We start from the raw sequence: 23,331 nt of genomic DNA on the forward strand, positions 1-23,331 counted from the left end.
TGATTTGTTCCCACTAAGTGTTGTGTGTGTGTGACCTAAACCTGATATACTTTATCCCTCTGTATCACAGAACTCCGTTATTGTCTAAAAGTTATTAAAAACACACCAATAAGGTCCACTCTTGCCTGACATATTGCTCCATTGTTCTTTGACTATCATTTCCAAAAACCTGCATTGCCTGGCTGTTTTTTTTTAATATATTTAATGCCATTATTTATAAATGAAACTATATATTTGTGACCCATTTTTCAAGATTGACAGTTTCTGTATAAACAAATCGGCTTGCGGCTGAGAGCCACAAACAGGGAAGGGATGTCAGAAATAGACTGATAGTTTGGTCTTTCCATTGGATTTGTTGACAATAAAGATACATCAGGCTTATCATAAAATGTTTGTGTATTACAGGAAACAATTTATATTTGATTGTCTTTGAAAAAACAAACTCTTAATTATTTTTTTGCACAAACTTTTAAAAATGTTCAATTTTCAAGATAAATTATAACTGTTGCTGTTAAGCCTATAGAACTGCATGTAGACCACGATTAGCTTTATTTGGAGGCAACTTTCTAGAAATAGACATATTTTTTGCTTACTTATCTTTCTGGAGTAAACACTCAGTGCATAGTGTCATGGTTATATGAAAATGACATCATCCACATATAGATCTCTTATTGATCTGCTACCTAGCTACCTTTTTCTGGCAAAAGGTGAAGGAAGCGCATCTGCCATTGCAAAACCAAAAGAGGTCGAGGCATTGATTTCCCCAGTCACCCTCCTCAGGTAATGGTGGAAAAACTGGAAAAACTGTGGAAACTCTACACTGCAAAAGAAAAAGGAGAAAAGAGGGAGATTGATCGAAACCGAGGTAAAACTAGAGTGACTGGCATTAACCCGATGTAGAGAGCCACAGTGTTATGTCAAAGTCTGTTACCCTGCTGATATGTGATTCATCTTACCACTGGGAGCCATTGAGACTGTTAAAAACAAGCATTTTCTCTACCAGATCAGTAAGTAATAAAACGTGCCCACTCATTAATACAACTGAATGATTTACTCTGACTTTTCATAGCACTGAGATCACGCTCTCTCAGTGAAACTGGGATTCTTACAGTAGCTTTTTTGTTTTACGGCAGGGAACTGCATCTGTTTTCACGTTAGGCAGACAGGCTATCATTAAATAAAATAGCTTATTAGATCAAATGTACAGTGATAATACAAATGTCACTGGTCTGAGTGGAAAGCTGATATTGAAAGCTAGCTAGCTGCTTGAAAACTGTACACACAGGCCTGTGTTCCTCTCCGTCCGGTGACCTCTAACTTTAAAGGGAAAGTCAAAGTTAACACCTCTGTTGGTAGTTTATGTGAGAGATGGTGGCACACATGCCATCACAGGATCACAGTGGTCAGCCAGACAAGACAGTTTTCCTATTAGGGTTCTAAAAGAGCATTTCCTTGGAGAGAGAGGATGCAAGGGCTTGTGGATTTGAGCAGGAGGAGACAAAGACACTCTCCACTCAAACACTGTCCAACAAGCGCTCCCCCTAATAGGTTGGAGGTTCAGATGCAGACCGTGATCTGCCACATCTCCAGTTCATGTTCAGTAAAGGACCTTTGCTGCATATGGAAAGCCGTTTGAGCATTTATTCAATATCCTTGATATCAGACTTAAGGTTCATGTACTAGTAAGCTTTTTGTCCTCACTAGTAAGACAATTTGGCGCACTAGTAGAACTACTAGGGCGCACTAGTAGAACGACTGTGTCTTACCAGTAACGTTTTTTCCACTACTAGTGCCACTTTTGGCCTACTAGTGCGCAATCAAACCCTACTAGTAAACTACTGTTCTGCACTAGTAACACTACTAGGCCCTACTAGTAGGCATGTGTCACGCACTAGTAGCCTTTTGGACCCTACTAGTAGCACCAAAATGCCCACTAGTAGCACTAGTAAGGCATTTTTGACCTCACTAGTACTACTAGTAAGTACAAAAATGTCCACTAGTAGTACTAGTAAGGTATATTTTACCTTACTAGTACTACTAGTAACAGCAAGAATGCCCACTAGTAGTACTAGTAAGAGCCAAAATGTCCACTAGTAGCACTAGTAAGATGTTTTTGATCTCACTAGTACTACTAGTGAGGGTCAAAATGTCTACTAGTAATACTAGTATGTCTCTTTTGACATCACTTGTACTACTAGTGAGGTCCAATGGGCCAACTAGTACTACTAGTAAGGTGTTTTTTACCTCACTAGTACTACTAGTAAGGCCCAAATTGTCTACTAGTACTACTAGGAAGAGCCACAGCAACCACTAGTAGCACTAGTTGGGATATTTTGGACCATACCAGTACTACTAGTAAGGGCAAAAGTGTCCACTAGTAGTACTAGTAAGGTGTTTTTGGCTTACTAGTAGTACTAGTAAGGGTCCAAATGTTCAATTGTAGAACTAGTGAAATAACATGCTAATGGAGAGGTGGGGACAGCACAAGCATTGAGGTTTCCTATTGGCTCTTCTGAAAGAATTCCACCCAGCAAAAACTTAACCCCATAAAGCCTGATGAGCTTTTACTGTTGTTGTTGTTAATAAAAAGAACAATAATGATGTCCAGGATATCAAAGATAGCCTTGATATCAGTGATATCAAAGATATCCTTGATATCCCTGATATCAGTGATATCAGGGATATCAAAGATATCCTTGATATCAGGGATATAAAAATATCAGGGATATCAGGGATATAAAAATGCTTACTAGTGTTACTAGTCAAAGATATCCTTGATATCAGTGATATCAAAGATATCCTTGATATCCGTGATATCCGTGATATCCTTGATATCAGTGATATCAAAGATATCCTTGATATCCGTGATATCAAAGCTATCCTTGATATCCGTGATATCAAAGATATCCTTGATATCAAAGATATCCGTAATGTGATATCAGTGATATCCGTGATATCAGTGATATCAAAGACATCCTTGATATCAGTGATATCAAAAATATCCTTGATATCAGTGATATCAGTGATATCCGTGATATCAGTGATATCAACAATATCCTTGATATCCGTGATATCAAAGATATCCGTGATATCCGTGATATCCGTGATATCAAAGATATCCGTGATATCAGTGATATCCGTGATATCAGTGATATCAACAATATCCTTGATATCCGTGATATCAAAGATATCCGTGATATCCGTGATATCCGTGATATCCGTGATATCAAAGATATCCGTTGATATCAAGGATATCCTTGATATCAACAGATATCCGTGATATCAAAGATATCCTTGATATCAACGGATATCCCTGATATCAAAGATATCCTTGATATCAACGGATATCCCTGATATCACGGATATCCGTGATATCAAAGATATCCTTGATATCAACGGATATCCCTGATATCAACGGATATCCCTGATATCCCTGATATCCAGGATATCCCTGATATCAACGGATATCCGTGATATCAAAGATATCCCTGATATCAACGGATATCCGTGATATCAACAATATCCTTGATATCCGTGATATCAAAGATATCCTTGATATCCGTGATATCAAAGATATCCTTGATATCCGTGATATCCGTTGATAACCTTGATATCAACGGATATCCCAGATATCCCTGATATCACGGATATCACTGATATCAACGGATATCACTGATGTCACGGGTATCAAGGATATCACGGATATCACTGATATCACGGATATCCCTGATATCAAGGATATCACTGATATCACTGATATCACGGATATCACGGATATCAAGGATATCACGGATATCACTGATATCACGGACATCACGGATATCACGGATATCACTGATATCAAGGATATCACTGATATCACGGACATCACGGATATCACGGATATCACTGATATCAAGGATATCACTGATATCACGGATATCAAGGATATCACGGATATCACTGATATCACAGATATCACTGATATCACTGATATCAAGGATATCACGGATATCACTGATATCACAGATATCACTGATATCAAGGATACCACTAGTACTGCTAGGGGGTACAGTAATGACAAAAACTATTACAATAATAATTCTGGGCATATCTTAGCCACTATCTATCTATCTATCTATCTATCTATCTATCTATCTATCTATCTATCTTAGCTTTGAATATTTTAATTCCTACAAATGGAGATAAAATTGATATTGATGTGTAAGTAATATAATATGTATAATAAACATGAATAAACAAAAAATACTAAAGAAACATAAACAAATAAATGACCTAATTAATAAGCCTTTTAATATGAGAAATGCATTCAGTTAATTTTCATTTTATAATAATACAAAACAAGTTGACACATCTTCCAAAATGACTGCTGCTAAACACTCTGGTATTCAGAGCGGCCCCTTTAAGGCCTCAAGCACATAGTTTGAACATTCACCAATCAAAATCCATGTCCCACCTTCCTCATTTGCATGCAGTCCACTAGTACTACTAGTGGCGGCATCTTGCAACTAACATGTACACAAGTAATGGCTAGAATGTCCACTAGTAACACTAGTGAGGCTATTATGATTTTACTAGTACTACTAGTAAAAGCCAAACTGCCCACTAGTAGTACTAGTATGGCATTTGTGACCTTACTAGTACTACTAGTGTGGGCCAGAATGTCTACTAGTACTACTAGTAACAGACAAAATGTCTACTAGTAGCACTAGTGAGACATTCATGATCTTACTAGTACTACTAGTAGAGGGCAACATGTCTGCTAGTACTACTAGTAGAGGGCAACATGTCTGCTAGTACTACTAGTGACAGCCAAAATGTCTACTAGTAGCACTAGTAAGGGCCAAGATGTGTACAAGTAGCACTAGTAAGTGGCAAAATATCCACTGGTAGCACTAGTGGGGGAATTTTTCACCTTACTAGTAGTACTAGTAGCATAAAAAATGCTTACTAGTGTTACTAGTGACAGATATTTTTTTCTTACTAGTGTAACTAGTAGAATAAAGTTTGTTTTACTAGTGAGCCTCTGAACCTAACATGTAAGGAGTTTGGCTGTACTAGTATGACACAATACACTACTAGTGCGCAACTAGCGAGCTACTAGGATGCAATTGCACACTACTAGTGCATGACTTCATGCAACCTGTAAGACATTTCTGTAACATGTAAGACATTTCTGCGCACTAGTAGGACAAATTTGGCATACTAGTAGGACAACTACGTCTTACTAGTGAAGCAAAACTGTGCACTAGTTGACAACTGTGCGCTACTAGTACTACTAGTGACACTATAAAATTCTACTAGTTAACATCAAGTGCCTCACGAGTAGTACTAGTAGCGCACAGCTGTCAACTAGTGCACAGTTTTGCCTCACTGGTAAGATGTAGTTGTCCTACTAGGATGCCAAAGTTGTCCTACTAGTGCACAGAAATGTCTTACTTGTAACAGAAATGTCTCACAAGTTGCATGAAGTCGCGCACTAGTAGTGTACAATTGCATACTAGTAGCACGCTAGTTGCGCACTAGTAGTGTATTGTGTCATACTAGTACAGCCAAACTCCTTACATGTGAGGTTCAGAGGCTCACTAGTAAGACAAACTTTCTTCCACTAGTTACACTAGTAAGAAGAATTATCTGTCACTAGCAACACTAGTGAGCATTTTTGATGTTACTAGTGCTACTAGTAAGGTGCAAAAGTCCCCCACTAGTGCTACTAGTAGATATTTTGCCACTTACTAGTGCTACTAGTACACATTTTGGCCCTTACTAGTGCTACTAGTAGACATTTTGGCTGTTACTAGCAGTACTAGTAGACATGTTGCCCTCTACTAGTAGTACGAGTAAGATAATAAATGTCTTACTAGTGCTACTAGTAGACATTTTGCCTGTTACTAGTAGTACTTGTAGACATTCTGGCCCACACTAGTTGTACTAGTAAGGTCACAAATACTGTACTAGTACTACTAGTGGACAGTTTGGTACATACTAGTTAACATGTAAGCTGCGCCATGAATCCACTAGTGTCACTAGTTGCATTTCGTCAGGCCAACATGTGGTACTAGTGCGCAAAATGCAAATGAAGCAGGTGGGATAATGACAAAATCCTGAGTCTTGATTTGTCGGCACTACTTATTTTGAATTAGAGAGCCAATAGGAAGCCTCAATGAATGCTTATTTCCCACCTTCCCATTAGCATTTTGTGCAACTAGTGTTACTAGTAAGCATTTTAGCTTCTACTAGTTCAACTAGTGAGCATTTTCCCCTTACTAGTAGTACTAGTATGGTCCAAAATATCCCAACTAGTGCTACTAGTGGTTGCTGTGGCTCTTACTAGTAGTACTAGTAGACAATTTGGGCCTTACTAGTAGTACTAGTGAGGTAAAAAACACCTTACTAGTAGTACTAGTAGGCACATTGGACCTCACTAGTAGTACTAGTGATGTCAAAAGAGACATACTAGTATTACTAGTAGACATTTTGACCTTCACTAGTAGTACTAGTGAGATCAAAAACATCTTACTAGTGCTACTAGTGGACATTTTGGCTCTTACTAGTACTACTAGTGGGCATTCTTGCCGTTACTAGTAGTACTAGTAAGGTAAAATATACCTTACTAGTACTACTAGTGGACATTTTTGTACTTACTAGTAGTACTAGTGAGGTCAAAAATGCCTTACTAGTGCTACTAGTGGGCATTTTGGTGCTACTAGTAGGGTCCAAAAGGCTACTAGTGAGTGACACATGCCTACTAGTAGGGCCTAGTAGTGTTACTAGTGCAGAACAGTAGTTTACTAGTAGGGTTTGATTGGGCACTAGTAGGCCAAAAGTGGTACTAGTAGTGGAAAAAACATTACTGGTAAGACACAGTCGTTCTACTAGTGCGCCCTAGTAGTTCTACTAGTGCGCCAAATTGTCTTACTAGTGAGGACAAAACGCTTACTAGTACATGAACCTTAAGTCTGATATCAAGGATATTGAATAAATGCTCAAACGGCTTTCCATAGCTGCATCTCCTTCTCGCTCTCATTTCCTGTCATCTCCTGCATGTTGATCATGATGAAAAGAAGAAGAAAAAAACACCTCAAAAGGCCAATGTTTGACATTTTATTTGAATACAGTACAATAACGCCATCTGCTGGAGTGCAGCATAATTACAAACAAATCATGATTGTCGATAAGTGTGATGTCTCTCCTGTTCTACCCATTGTTTGTATCGTTGCTTTGGTTTCATAGTTCAGTGGGTAGTAGGTAGGGACATCAGAAAACATTGGTTTAATTTTCACTAAGTCACGGCCAGTTCATGACACCAGACTGACATGATGTGGAGTCATAAGTGACATGTGCAAATAATCCTCTCAGCGGTAGAATAGTAAGACAGCAGCCTCAGTCATCTCTTTGGAAGCGCTCCAGCCTTGATCATGCCCCAGTCTGTCCCAGTCAAATGATGGGAAGTCCCCACACTGGCGAGGGTCGAAATATCCTCCTCCTCCAATACAGTACTGGAGACAAACACACACAAAATAAATAAATAATAGTATTATTAATATAATTATTTTACACTGTGTATCATTTGTTTGTGCTGACTGACTGAGGGTAGATGTTTGATGAAGGATTCAGACTCACATGTTCGGTGTGGCATCCGGTCGGCTTGACCCCGGAGCAGATAGCCATGGCTGCACGTTCATTGTTTATCGCTCTGAATGTGATGAATCCTGGTTCAAACTCATCTTTTATGTAAACAGAAACAACAACATGCTGTTGAAGAAATCATTCAAGTCCTGTTGAGTTGTTTGCTGGGTGACCAGTTTATTTAAAGAATACCAGTAAACTGGCGGACTGACAGGCACAGATACAGTAGGTACAAAGGAAACAAAATGGCAGGTTCAAACGATAGCAAAACAAAAGATGGGGTCGGGGGGTAAAGGTTATCTTAATTCAAAGATAACCTTTAACCTCGAAAGTTGCTCTTACTTCTTGATCTTGGTCCATAGAACATTCTGGTAGACTCTCTGTCTCCATGGTCATACACAATGGGAATAGCTGGCCCTCTGTTGCTGCACGAGCCAATGTTGTATCTCACGGGATAGTGCTGAAAGAATGTGTCATTACTGTCATGAGTCCTTTATATGTTGTAATATTTTTGTATTATTGTCAGGGTTGTCAGCTACAATAGGGTCAGTTAAATCACACATCTGTATAGGTCACTAATACATTGCCAAAAAACAGTGTTTTTTAATGCAATGATTTTTTCTTCAAAAGTGTCACAGACAATACAATGCAGGGGGGAAACCAATTTCTACATAATGTTGCTTTAAGTTACCTTAAAGAGCTGAAAGAGGTTTCCTCCATACAGGCTGAGGAAGCGGTTGTTAGTGTGGTAGCGGAGGATGGCTGCCAGGCTCCAGTGCTCCAGTGGGAAGTTGTTGGGAACGTGCCACACAGACATGTCTTCTGCTGCTATATCGTAATAACCGGGATTCTGTGAAAATGTACAATACTGTCATGACTCTAATCGTGTTGTAGATCACATTTCAATGAACCCAAACAGGCACCGCTTGAAGTCCACCTCAAAGTCCATCTTGATTTTTATGACTTACAAAATGAGTCCGATATAAAGTCTTTAATTGTTTATCTTTGTCTGCTTTATCTCTGTAAGCGACTTTGGGTCCTTGAAAAGCGCTATATAAATTAAATGAATTATTGCTATTATTATAATGTTCATGAGTACTTCTTTCTTTAACCAGTGCACCTTAAAATCATCCGAGGTGGCACCCTCTGGCGTTCCAAACATGTTTCTGTTGGACCAGTTCCCGTCTCCATCTGGCAGGTCAGCATTGTTGCCCTGCTGGCTCGACCAGCGATCCCCCACAGTGCACTTTCCATAAACGCTGTTCTCATGGACGCTCGCCACCAGCGTCCAGCCGCCTCCCGCCGTGGTCATATCACAAAAGGTCTGATAGACCATGCCGTTAGCAGTGGTCAGGTAGTACAACCCATCTGGAAATAACATAGCTCGAGTTAATGAATGAAAATACAGCTTTGTTTTTATTTATTTGCCATCAGCTGTTGAGTTTTATGCAAAATGTTGGGGACTGCAGCACACTGAATTAAGGACTTTTGATTTTCCATTACTGTCAGGTTTCACTCTGTTATTCTGTTCCTGTTCTATTTTGAAGTTTGCCCTCACGTGTCCTGTATAGCTTTTCATGTTTCTCCTATTGTGTGATGTCCCGCCCTTTTGGGTGTTCACCTGTGTCTTGTTTGGTAATCAGCCCCTATGTGTGTGTATAGCCTGTTTGCTCCAGTTTGTATGTGTCAGTACGTCCTGTGTTTCACCTGAGTTTCACCTGAGCCTCTTCCAGTGTCTCCCTATGCATTCAAAATGTTGATTTGTACTTTGCTCTTCTAAGTTTGTACTTTGTTTTAGCTTTTGTTTGCTACTTTGTATTTTTTGGATATTTGCCCTTCGTGGGTTTTTGGATTATATGTTTTTGGGGATTTCAGCATTCGTTAATTAAAGCTCACTTTTTGTTTCTTATCCTGTCTGCCTCTCGTTTGTTTCTGAACATGGGTCCTCACTAGTTTTTGCCAAAACGTAACAAATAACATCAGAAGAACATTTGTTTAATGTCAGACTACTGCATAAACAAACATTTCTTTACCTTCTTCGTCACCATATCTGTCCCTGATCTCTTTGCAGCTCCTTGCAACATATGTAGATCTGTTTCTCAGTCTCTCCAAATGTTCAAAGTTCGTCCTGGTGCGGTTCTGAAATGTCTCAGAATCACTGATGGCTTCAGTGTGGGGGAGCTCTTCATTTTCTGCAAAAACAAACAAACAAAAAGAGGTAAATTGAACAGGATAAAAAAAATTATATTTAATGTATACTGTTATATAAAGTAGTGACATATAGCAAGAAAACATAGTGCATGTATGTAAGTGTCGTATTTTACCTATTTGTAAAGGGTCAGCTGTAAAGGCAGCATGCCCCACTGACCCCAAGAACAAAAGGATATGGAATAACATGTCTGTGAAAAAAACATATCAAATGCATTTAAACATGAAATAAACATATTTGTACTTGTCATTACAGAGTATGTTATCCCATGAACACAAAGTGATTCAAACCTGACAAATCCATCCTACCTGTGTCGATCGCTGTAAGATGTGCTATGGTCCACTCTTAACAACAACTATTAATTTCTTTGTTCATTAGGTGATATCTCAAGGCTCAAAGTGCAAATGAATGTTTCATCAACTTTTAGTATGACTCAGTGGAACACTAATAAAAATTTTGAATAACACAATCATAAAGATCCCAAAGGTCCTCTTTTATCTTATTCCAATTCATGGTCTCAGTAAACATCCCGTCTGAACTTCCTGAGTATCAGTACAAGAGTTACTGATAACAATTATAATATAAGTATTCCTTCTATGTGTCCCACCAATGTGGGTAACTCAAATAAGCACAGAACAACACCTGATATCTGAAGTGTTTTAATATACTGTACTAAAGGGTTAATGTCAACAAATGTTTCAGTACTGCCACAGGTCCTGAGAATCTTTGGCTATTTATTCAAGTATTTTTGTTTTTGTAAATAAATACATTAGCTGATTTCCCTTACACAACAGTGTATTTTCCTTTCTTTGCCATATCCTTAGAACATGATGTGCCACAGTGATAAAGTCAAAAAATATTATTAGTATCTTAAGACTTTACAAAATAAACTACCAAAAAAATCTATGATGTAAAATAAGTATTCTCTCCCTTTAAAGTGACTGACCGAATTCAACAGAGGTCCAGCCAATTGGTGCTACCAGTCTCACAAATAGTGAAATTGAGTACAGTTAATGTGTCTCAAATGATTAATGACTGTAGTATAAAGACACCTGTGTCCAAAGGTTCGATCACAGGTTAGTCAGTATTCCTGGCAACAATTACACTATGAAGATAAAGGATAAAGGTTATTGAAAAGTATAAGGCAAAGGATGGATCCATAAACATTTCCAAATCACTGAACATCTCCCGGAGCTCAGTTAAAGCCATCATTAAGAAATGGAAGGAATATCGCACATGTGTAAATCTGCCTAGAGCAGGCCGTCCTCACAAACTGCAAGAAGGAGGCCACCAAGACACCTGTGACTACTCTGAAGGAGTTAAAAGCTGAGATGGGAGAGATTTTGCAAACAACAACTGTTGCCCGGGTTCTTTACCAGTCAAACTTCATAGGAGAGGAGGGAAGAGAAAATAACTGTTGAAGAAAACTCATTCGATCTCGATAAGAGTTCAGCCAAAGGCATGTCGGAGACTCTGTGGTCAACTGGAAAAAGGTTCTTTGGCCTCCCTTAGCAAAAAGTAGTTTATTCAAGTGTACTACAAGTATACTTATTTTATACTAAAACTGAGGCAGTATACTTGAAGTGTACTTTTTATATACTACATTTTATATACTTAAGAAAAGTATAGTGAAGTATACTTGGCTTATACTGAAAAGTATAAAAAATAGTCTAAGACCAAGTACATTAATACTTAGACTTATACTTTAATACTAAAGCTTATACTGTGGACTGTAGCGCAAAGACTCTTGGGTATTCTGTTGTTGTTGGTGTAATTATGGTTTGTGAATGTGTTTGTGAATAAGATGATGTGTAAGACGGTTGCAGGTTTATTCACATCCTTGCTCTGTGGTTAAATTGTGTCGAATTAACAAAGATGATAAAAATGTTGGCACTGTGAGTGAAGGGGTGTTTTCCAGGAGAGACTTCCCGTCTGTTATGCTATGGGCATGTGTCATAATAAATGGTGAATCTCTTACTTGAGCTTGCCACATTACAATTGCCAATACAATATTTAAGTGTAAGTACAGAGAAATGATGAGTTGTTTAATTGTGCTATATTTAATTTAGCAGAATAAAAATATTTGTCACTATACACATTTCCTTTGAGGTATTACCCCTGTTATAAACTTACATATTAATAAACTAAAATATGGACTAGAAGTATACACTTAGTACACTAATAGCATATAGATGAGTGTACTTGTTGTATACTTGAAAGTGTACTTCTGTAAACTTAAAATGTCCTTATAAAGTATACTTAAAGTATACTTTTATAAACTTAAAATGTTCCAATTTAGTCCGAAGAAGTATTAAATTAGTATACTTTGTAGTATGCTACAAGTACATGGTCCATAGTATACTTGATATACTTATACTTATACTCAAGCATACTTAATAAAATGAACTTCAAGTATACTACTTTTTGCTAAGGGCTGATGAGACCAAAATGGAGCTTTTTGGCCATCAGACAAGACGCTATGTTTGGCGGACACCTAAGCTTGCACATCACCCCTAACACACCATCCCAACCATGAAGCATGGCGGTGGCAGCATCATAGGTAAGCAGAAGTGAAGAAATTTTGAAATTGCAGTACTTGAGTAAATGTGCTTAATTATTTCCCACAACTTGTAATTTATCCAAAATGTCTGCACTTGTTGCTGAGAAACCGTTTCATTGATAAAAAGCTGCACTGATGCATTTTAATGACGTCGTTGAGAAATGAAGCTTTTGTATTAGTTCCTTGAACTCAAACCCTCTTAAATAACTAAGTGAATGCAGAATCTGAGTCTTCTTGAATTATCTGGTTAAATTTTCTGACCAGTAAGACACAACCCATGACTACACTTGTGTCTGTGTGTGTCTCTGTGATCTATTCTTAGAAGGTTAGAAGGACACCGTGAGAGCGGGGTGGCAGGCTTCCTGACGCCTCGCACTAATAATTCAACTGCTTCATGTAGCATCAGGAATGTGGGGCGGCAGCCAGCTGATGTGCACTCCAAGCTGCACTGATCACATCTGGTGGATATATTTACCTCTTATTGATAATGTTTTGTTTTCTTCTATTAGATAATTGTGGCCTCTTCATGCAATTACTAGTATGTTTTCTGGTTCTCTACCAGAGAACCAGAAAACAAGTTCCTTAACTTAAACCCTTCAGAACAACTTGTTCTTACACTTTTTTCAGTTTCTTCTTAACCTTATCCTGCCCATTATGTAGAAATGAGGCTAAATACAATTTAGATGTAAACTCATGACTTAATTATGTTTTCGCATGTTCACTTAAATGGAGTGAGACGATGTTAATCAGAATGGCACTCAGTAGAGCACCTACTTCCACCAAGGCCCAGCTGTCCCCTTTAATTCAATCAAGTCTAAAATCCAATCAAACACATTTAAATCTGCTAGATCTGGATTTTTATAAGGATCCACATCAAATTGCGCTCACTCATAGATAGCAGCCACCTGTAACGTACATTTCTACTGACCCTAAACAACCCCATATTTCTCGCTCAAATTCTCTCTGTCTTTTTTATTCATAGTTCACTCACACACTCCATCACACACTTTCTCTCCCTCCTGCCTCTCCTTTTTCCTCTCTCAGCATTGTCCGGTTTGCTAATCTTATCTGACCTAATTCTTTTTTCTGCCAGAAACAGTCAGATTCATTGACTTGGAATACACACACTCATAAATAAAATACACACACGTACACAGTGTTCACTTCTCAGACTTGCTTTGAGCATTAGGAAACATAAAGGATCCACAGGACTGGGTCAAATTTGTAAGAACTGTGTGCTCTTGGACAAAAGTTTTACCTCCATTTGACTGTGATGAGCAGCGACTGTTCGCCTTCTGTTTACCAGTAATATCAAATTTGATTTATAAATACACAAGTGTATTTATACACATTGACTCAAGTACTGTATTTAAGTGCAGTTTTCAGGTACTTTTCTTGGGTATTTCCATTTTCTGCTACTTTATACTCTACTACACTACATTTTGATGGCAAATATTGTATTTTGTTCTTCACTACATTTTTACTTTCCAGATTAAGCTGCATACAATGCCAACATAGCATTCATTTTAAATATCTAAAGATAAGAGCTGATTTGATCTGACAATTGTCAAGACCAGTGATTGATCTGCAGACGTTTTAGAGTATACTTATGTAAATATACGTATTACTTTTGCTCATAGTTTTGACATGTTAGTACATTTCCTTGTATAGATTTGTTCCCTGTAAACATACTTTTCAGTTTGCTATTCGATCTGTCATCAAGTAAGCAAAAAACTTTTTATGGCACAGAGAAAGCATGTGTCTTTGGCCTGAAAACCAGGCCAAAGACACCCTACACAGAACATGACTTCACAAATCCCTAATCATCATCAACACGGAAAACACTGCAGCAGAAAGCTGGAAGCTCAGTCCTGCCTAACCCGGCCCGGTTGACTTCCTGTATAGTGAGGACCGCAGAGTCTGAACTCTGTGCCAAGCCAGCACCATGTAATTGCATCCTCTTACTCATCTATTTATTTGCACTAAATTGTCCTGTACTTGTACTGTCTTTTGTTGTACTGTTGTTGTTATGGGCGGTGTCCTTGAGTGCTTTGAAAAGCGCCTTCAAATAAAATGCATTATTATTATATTATTAGAAAGTCTTCCTCAGCCAAGAGAAGGCCTGATGGAAGCAATTCTTCTTCTTCTTCTTCTTCTTCTTCTTCTTCTTCTTCTTCTTCTTCTTCTTCTTCTTCTTTGTCCCAGTGTCTTCTGAAAATCAAAGGACATTTAAAGTCTCAGCAGTTGTTCAAAATGCACAACAATTCAGACACAAGTTGAGGTGACTGTTACATGTGGTTGAGTCCTCAGAAATCTTCGTGTTATTGTCGGTGTTGCTCACTGAGGACTCTGACGTCTTGTTCAGACCCGAATGAAAACTAAACTCACACAAAAAAGTTAGAGTATCATTCATGTAAATGTCATCGCATCTCAAAGCTGCAACCAGGAACTTTTAATTTTTGTTAATTCTGGTGGCTTTTGAGGACCAAGTGGTATGATTATTAAAGGTTGAATATGTAATATGCTTACTAAAAGCTATATTTTTTCAAAAATAATACATCCACGGGGCGTTTAGAGGGATGCAGATTAAAAGTAATGCGTTTCCTTGAAAAATTATATTTAGTCTGAAATAAATAATTTAAGAAATTTTGACGGGTTCAACAATGACTTCCTGTTTACATCGTACCAGCCAAATAGCGGCCGGCATTGCGGGTTGCCAATTTCGCAACCTCGGCAATGCTCGGCAAAGCTCGGCACTGCTAGGCTGACACTGGGTAAAATGGCGGAGCCTGCAAGCTCTTCAGAGCCCCAGCGAACGGTGCGTTATCTGTCCCAGCAGCTGAGTGACCGGAGAAGAGCAAAAACCAGAGTAAATATCAGTGAAGCATACGCTCGATGGACTCAGGTAAAGGATTTCCACGGCATCAAAACACACGCGGAAATGGCGAACTTTCTCCTGGATCGGTAAGCTAACTCGCTTGCTAACTTAGCTAACGTTACCTGTCGGTCAAACTCCTCTGCTATACTTATTTTCATTATATCACGTTGATCCTAGATATGAGAATACTGATCGTGACCCATCGACCTCCACTCCCAGTAAAAGGAGGAAACGGAGGCGGCTCAATCCTCCTGCCCTGTCCAGTATTGCTGGTTCACTTTCACCGTTGCGGTCAGTGGCTATAATAAAGAATATTCTAGCTAGCTATCTGTATTTACATAGGTGTCAAAATAGAGACAAACCTGGCAACCCGACCGCTGGAAGTACTTTTTTGTCGTCGTGACTACGATCTTGAGACACTAGATGGCGGCATTCAGCTCATATTCCATATTGCACCTTTAACTACCTCCTGTAATAAAGATCTTAAACTATCTATCGTGTGGATTTGCTAAAAGAAACTGTGATACTATTTGTCATCATCTTACCGAACCAGGATCACATCTGATGGCAGAATTTCTGGACATTGATTGCAGTTGTCTGGTTGGATGTTAACGCTGTCATCATCCTATGAAACTTGATGATGGCTTGACCATGTCAGTCTGGACACTAAAAATGAAAACACACACAATTATCTTGTTATTGTCATGACGTCTGAAAGACTAATGTCAACTTCCTCTCAGATCTTATTGATGAAGGTTCACAGTCATCCAGGACAGGGTAAATCTATGCGCTGTAACGTGGGTAACTGGACTTGTTTCAAGACTTTTCACCTCTCATCCAACAGTTCTAACTTACTGGAGGGGAGTTGGCACGCTTTTAAACTCTGTGTGGGTGTGACATCACCAACTAAGGCCTTGTCCACATGTACAAAAACGATCTTTTCTTCCTCCGTCTTCCTCAGCATCGTTTCAAGAATATTTGCGTCCACACGGATCCACTGAAAACGACCGAAAACGCTGTAGTTCATATTCCAGGCCTATAGGTGGCACTTGAAATTCACCAAAAACGGAGAAGAAGAGGAGCATGTGCATTAAGCTTGTGCGCTGTAAACAAACAGACAGTAGACGGAGAAACCGAACACAACAAGAAGAAGACGACAATGGCTAGTGCAAGGAAACCAGAACCGGTTGTGTGGACCGTTTATGAGGTCGAACTGCTGCTGTGACTCACACTCAACTACAAGGCGAGTAAGTTGCAAGAAAGGCTCAATATCTTCTGTGGCATGAACACGTGCATGCAGGCCGCCATTGTTGTTGTTGTTGTTATGAGACGTCGCAGGGTTCAGAGGTCAGAGGCAAGAGGTCCAGGGGTGGGGTGATGGCGTCATCGTTTCGGAAAGTATGCGGATTCGCTGTCCACACGAAAACCGGAGGGCTGTGTTTTCAGATTTTTCCCCCCTGAGACCCGTTTTCAAAAAAGTGTGTTTTCAGGCTCTGCATTTTCAGGATCCATGTTGGCCAAAACGATGCAATAGATGTGCGTTTTCGGTAAAGAGCGTTTTCATGTGGACGGCCTATAAAAGTCACATCCTGCACGCACACACACACACACACACACACACACTTACTTCGGTTTGTCTTTGGTGATGAATGGAAGAGTGAGGACTTCACAGGGAGTGATCGTCTCATCTGCATCAACTTTCAGCATGGCCTTCAGGAGCTCGATACACTGCTCTCGCTCTTCAACCCTTAGTTTTGATATTTTCCTCCAGACGCATCTAGTTGAGGAAACATCAGTCAAATTCAGCGTCAGACAAGTAATCCTCGTGATCATGAAAAGACAATTAATCATAATGACAATGAAAGTTACTTCACACTTACTTCTCTCAGAGCATCCAGAGATGGGAGCTCGTGGCTCTTTTTGGCTCTTATGGTTTCTATGTCTAAAATATTGCAAAGGAGTCTAAAAGAAGGATCAAAGTGTTATTATTAATGTTCCTCTAAATCAATCTGAATGATCAACTGTTGAATGTTGCGAAATGTTAAAAGTGAAACTGTCACCAAAATGCAACCTAGGCTTTTTTTGTGAATGTATGTGAGTCAAACCTTCGTGTAAAAGCATCATTTACGACGAATGAGGCGCTTTTAAGATTTACCGTACGTTTTCGGCTCAAACTAATTTTCAATGGGAGTGCATGGGGCACTTTTACGCTAGCATCAAAATCTCTATTTTTAAAACACTAAGAGGCCTCGACACAAAATGAAACTTTGCTCGTAGTATCACCAGGGTCTCTACACATAGCTCAACTGAACCACATACACTCTACCCAGAAATGACGATCCCAAGTACGTCTGGGCTGCCATGACGACGGCTATAGGAAGAAGCTACTGCTAACATGAGTTCAAAAATGTCTTACCTAAAATTTTGTGGTTGTAGAATTGTGCCTGTCTTGGCCCCTAAACTGGAAAAGGACAGACCGAAGTCTATCAGCCTGACTTCAAGGGTCGTAGTTGGTGATTCACTGACTGACTGAGACCCTCATAAAGGCTTATATCCAGTGTCTCAAGTACAAAGGCCTTTCCAAATTTGGTCGGAAAACTACTGATATACTTGACAATGTTGTGTTTGTCAAGGTTGAGGCACTTGAACCATCTCAGCATAGAAATCTGGAGACACAGGCAAGTTTGACATGATTAGTTTTTTGCAGTTAGTTAATGTGTTTATATGAGTGAAGTCAGGGAAAACTGTTGAACATCTTGGAGAGTGCTGAAAGGCAGAGCTTTAACTTGTCGTGGTTAAAACGTAGTTCAAAGAAACACTATATATATATACATAGTAACATTTGTAGATAGCTTTACTTGTTAATGTCATTTAATTACACTAAGTTAAAGGAATTGCTTTTTTGCACAAGGCACTCAATATTTTTCCCAACTGTGAACCTCAACATCAACAAACTTTCCCACCTCCTTCATGGTATCTATTCCAAAGCTACCCTCTCCAAAATTTTCCAGGTACGTATATTTGCTGGGGAGGATGTAGGGGCAAGGTGAACTGACTTTAGAAGATGACATTTCTCGTTTAGACCGCTGAAACAAAACAGGTAAAAAGAAGACAAAGGAGAAGTTACTTTATTTTTTCCTTTCAAGGACCATAACAATGCTTCAGATATTGTGCTACAGACAGTGTATATTTATTTTGCTACCATCCACTGGTCTACCCTGTCAACAACTATATTAGACAAAACATGTTAAACCACTGCTTTAGGTCTTTACATACACAATCATGTATTTACTTCATATTCCACATTTCACTGATCATCCGATTGTCTGAGGTCTAAGTAAATTTAAGGGAATTTCCACTAAATGTTATTGTTCATTACTAAGTTGTTAAATTCAATTTACTTGAGATAAGTATACACATTCCCTGTCTGAGCTCTGAGTGCCTGAAAATTACTAAACAATTCTTAATATTATTGATTGTCTGCACTCTCTACTTTCCAACTCCTGAAACAATATATTCATAAGCTCTACTGTAGTTAAGTTGCCTGCACTATGAGACATCAGTTCTACATTCGGTGATGAAAGGGTCAAAGGTTCTCTAAAGTTCAGATTGAATGAACATGTTGTCCTAGAAACAGTTTGAATGCACACCATCACCATCCACTAAACCAGATACTCTGAGATACATTCAGCAAAAAATATTCATTCATTAATTACATTAATTATTTGAACAGAGTTGTGAACAATTAAACACATATGTTGGGTGATGATGGTGGGTCAGTGCAACATGTAGAGATACCGTTATGCCTTAAAACAAAGTCAGAACTGTGTGGCCACAAATTTCAGGTGATCGTGAGTGAAAAGTGTCATCATTTTACTGTTGCCATGTAACATCTTTCTTTCATCCCACAATGTTTTATAATCCTTGGGCTGTTGTATATAGTTTGAATTTTATAACAACCATCATTAAGAATGGGAAAATTATAATGAACTCAGACATAAGAAATTGCGCAAACATATTAAAGAATATTCTATTTACATATGAAATAATAAAACAGCTAACACGAAAACAAGGGACATAAAATGAATTAGAAATTTCAAATTCATTTTATGTCACTTGTTTTTACCCTGTTTTAATTTAATTTAACAACATAAATAATGTATTGCACAAAATAATAAATTATGAAACCAGCACAGACATAACAACATACACTAACACCTGATGCTGCAGTGCATCTGAAGAGAGAAGAGAAGTATATGTGACCACTGGATGTTACATTTTAATTAAAAAACAGATGCTTTGTGTGTGCTATACATACGACTAATATAGATTGATAATGAAATTACGATGAGATTCATTCAACTTTATCGTCATTGCAATGCAATTCAGTCTAAGAGTGCAAAAAGCAGTAAAGTGCAGTGAAATTGATATATATATCTCTATATATATAGAGATATATATATAGAGAGAGAGAGATAGATATATAGATATATAGATATATATATAGATATGTATATACAGTATATAGCCTATGAATGATATAAGAAAGCTAAGGTATGGAGTATTAAAAGTTATACACTTTAACTGCACTTTAACACTGATGTAAACTTTAACAAACATAAACTGTGACACAATAAACCAAAGGCTTTAAGCTGCCTTATTACTTTTAAAGGGGATCGAAAACTAATTGCACTTTAAGTGACATACAAGCAGGAAAACACAGTCAACAGCTTAAAATAACACCTGAACAGGCCTAAAGTTAACTTTTCCAAATTCCCTGATTAATTTAAGGTGGAGTTACTTACATCGACTCGAGCTATTTACTGATCATTAAACAATGCTACAACGGTAACTACGATGCATTAAACTATTAATTTAATTCACTTCATCACATTGACGTTACTGTACCTCTATGTTTTTCACGTTTTTTTCTTCCTCTTCTTTCCTTCTTTTCCTTCACTGGGCGCCAGATGGTTTCAGTCTTTTAGACCTTGTGATTTGGCTAGAGTATCAGTAAATCTCTCTCTTGGTCTTGGAGTCAGCTCGCCTGAATTAGTCTCTTTATCATTTTTATTTTCTGAACATGTCATGTTTTTTTATTCGCTTCATCAGAGCACTTGAATTCCTTTTGATTTGTTTGGAAGGTGCTATATGAATAAAGTTTGTTTGATTGATAGTATTATTGTACCCCATGGTATAAACTTGGTATAAACAGCGAGTCTTCACTTCTTAACGATTAAAATTGGATGAAGGCTACGATATGAATGGCTCTATCAGTTCACTACACACAGTAAAGGTATGGCTTGTGTTTTTATCTGTGTCATCATTGCATGTTGAGAAAACGCATTGAAAATTGTCATTTACTGCTTTTTCTCTGGTATACTCTTATATGCATTTCCACCAGTTTCAGTGAAATTATATGTAATGCACAGTGGGGGAGTTGTTGGGTGATAAATGTAAATAATGTAGCACCATTATGTGCGATTATCAATTTTTCATGGACCAATGCTGTGGATTTAGGTTCCCGGTAACCTCCCTATCCAATGAGGGGAATGTCAAGAGTGGAACAGTGACCAAGACAGGAAGACAGCAAACCCAAACAAATTACAAAATCAAAGTATTAAATGTTTCAACATAAACTGTGCCACAGAACCAGTGACTGAAAATGATTCTTCTGTATTGGTATTGTTGACTCCATCCATAACTACATTCATATGCACTTATGCACACTACAGCCACATGAACAAAAAATAGCTCATCTTACTGAACCAACTGCCAAGTACATACAGAGGAGAGACAACGTCGACATCCTGCAGTCAGCACAAACTTTTATATTAGTCAAAATTCCTAAAACATTTTTGACAAGCATACTTTTTGCATTATTCAAAATACATATAATAAGTCTTATTAACATATAATAGCTCTTAATGACTGTAACTCTTTGTGAGGTTGACCTTAGATTGCATAGTAATACATAGTTATTTGTATATTCACAGTCTCACACCATTCTTATAATCTACACACACACACACACACACACACACACACACACACACACACAGACATACACACACCTGTGAAACATTAGCCAATAGAGTCGCTGCCTTTGCATGACAGTGACGTCACTGACCAATCCTTGAGTTGACGCCTGCAACGCGCTGTGCAGGACATAAGGACGCTGGAGTTCACAGGACGAGAAGATGGCAGAGAGAGAAGATGCAACAGACGGGGGGGATGTTGGATGTTCAATAAAAATATCAAGAGAAAATAGTAAACAAACTAAAGCGGTGTGTCCCATTCAACCAATATAGGACAACAGTTTGTCAGTGATTTTGAATCAACGGGTCACATGAACATTATCTTCTGACGAAGGATGACAATAGCCATTGTATCATTTTACTTTTGGAGTCACAAGCCAGAAAGGTTGAGAACTGGTGACAACATAAACACGAGACACACTTGAATGTAAGTCTGTTTACTCCCTGGTGACTGGCCTCATGACTGTGACTCGTGGAAACCCTTAAAAGCAACTCGATCATTAGTTTGACTTTTTAAGTCATCTGCTGGTCATGGGAATAGACTGTTGTCTATCAGGTGTAAGGATGGAGTGTTGTAAATGGGATGGTGGGTAGACAGCGCATTGTACTTTAACACGGGAGACTGATATTAGTTTTCTGTTCCTCAACAATCGACCGTGGTTCAATTTCAATGGTAACAAATATTTTTACAAAACCATTTTGGCCAACGATGCCTCAGAAATAAACCTTTTGTATAGTCCATGTCCATGAGGACGTCGCCGTTTCAAAAGTAAAACCTAATCTTACAATGATGTAGTGTTTGTAGGTTTATGCCAAAACAGTCTCAGCCCGATGGTTAAGGGTTCTGATGACCCCCAGTTCGTGCTCCAGTGGGTGATGAGAGTCGAACAGCAAGTACTGATCCATGTGTAGGTTTTTTGTACACCTCAATGTTGAGGCTTCTGTCTTCTTCAGTGTGCACTACACAGTCCAAGAAGGGCAGACTGTCTCCTCTGACATCTTCCTGCGTGACTTTGATGTTATTGTCCACAGCATTTATGTGTCAATCAAACAAAAGATGTTGGCTGAGTATTGAGTGGAGGGTTGGGTAAAGTCGAGGGGGCAAGAGCTGCTGCTCAGCTGTTTAGAGCCGGCTGGAGAGTCTGGGTTAGAGCCAGAATAAACACCTACAGCCACTTCAGTCTCTGCTCTGATCCCGAGCCATTTACCAACAGGGGGAGAGCTCAGAGATATCTTTAAACTCTTGGGCTTAAAAAGCGGATTTAGTTTGGCTCATTTTTATCAACCCGACTGCAGCAGTGATACGTGGAGCTGATCTCCATTTTCGGGTGCTTATGTGTTGTAATGTTGACTGCTAATTGGAGCTGGAGGGCAAAAATAAACAACAGTCATCCTTTGTTGGCCCAACCATGCACGACAACCTCCTCCCCCTGTGATCTTTTGCTCCCAATCAACAAGATAACTCCTACAGTCGCCAGAGGTCTCTACCACACACAAACATGTACCATTTTTGGCATTTGGTGAAATAGGCTATGCACTGGATTTTCTTTGGCAGACTTGGGTCATCTCCTCCGGTTATATCGTCATGTTAAAATGGGATAAATGATTAAATAAAGCCCACTCTCAGTTCGCTGAGGCATCAGAGCCGTAGTTACAGTACTTTTGGTAGATGACTTCAGAAAACCATTAAGAGCTCCTTCTAAAACTCCCCCTTCATCTCTCTGTCATTTTCTTTTCTGAACGACAACCTTCAGGGTTTCTTTAACTCACACATTTGAGGTGTGCAGGTGTGGCCCATTAAAAGTTACCCGAGGCTAGTACACCTACCCTGAGAGACATGTTAATGCAGTGAGCTCCTTTAGGTTGACATGGGAATGAAATGGAGAGAGAATGAAACAAGGACAGTCAGTCAATATTAATAGATGTAATCAGAGGAGTAAGGAAAGGACCCCACAGTCAGGCCTATAATGACTTTTCTCACTCGCTAGCCTAAATGCAACCACAGTAAAAGGGGAGA

General features: G+C 38.7%; 1 protein-coding gene across 1 annotated transcript; it reads right to left on the minus strand.

The window, feature by feature from the left end:
* Nucleotides 1-7,077: 7,077 nt before the first annotated feature.
* Nucleotides 7,078-10,147, minus strand: LOC115583980 (intelectin-like). Its single transcript, XM_030421272.1, has 8 exons — nt 10,129-10,147; nt 9,954-10,028; nt 9,663-9,821; nt 8,750-8,997; nt 8,321-8,479; nt 7,972-8,089; nt 7,624-7,727; nt 7,078-7,499 (listed from the first exon to the last, which is right to left on the minus strand). The coding sequence occupies exons 1-8, from the start codon at nt 10,139-10,141 to the stop codon at nt 7,356-7,358; spliced, it is 1,020 nt and encodes a 339-aa protein (XP_030277132.1). The 5' UTR covers nt 10,142-10,147; the 3' UTR covers nt 7,078-7,355.
* Nucleotides 10,148-23,331: the final 13,184 nt, after the last annotated feature.

The sequence above is a fragment of the Sparus aurata genome, chromosome 1 (genome assembly GCF_900880675.1).
Source record: "Sparus aurata chromosome 1, fSpaAur1.1, whole genome shotgun sequence".
Taxonomy (NCBI): Eukaryota; Metazoa; Chordata; class Actinopteri; order Spariformes; family Sparidae; genus Sparus; species Sparus aurata.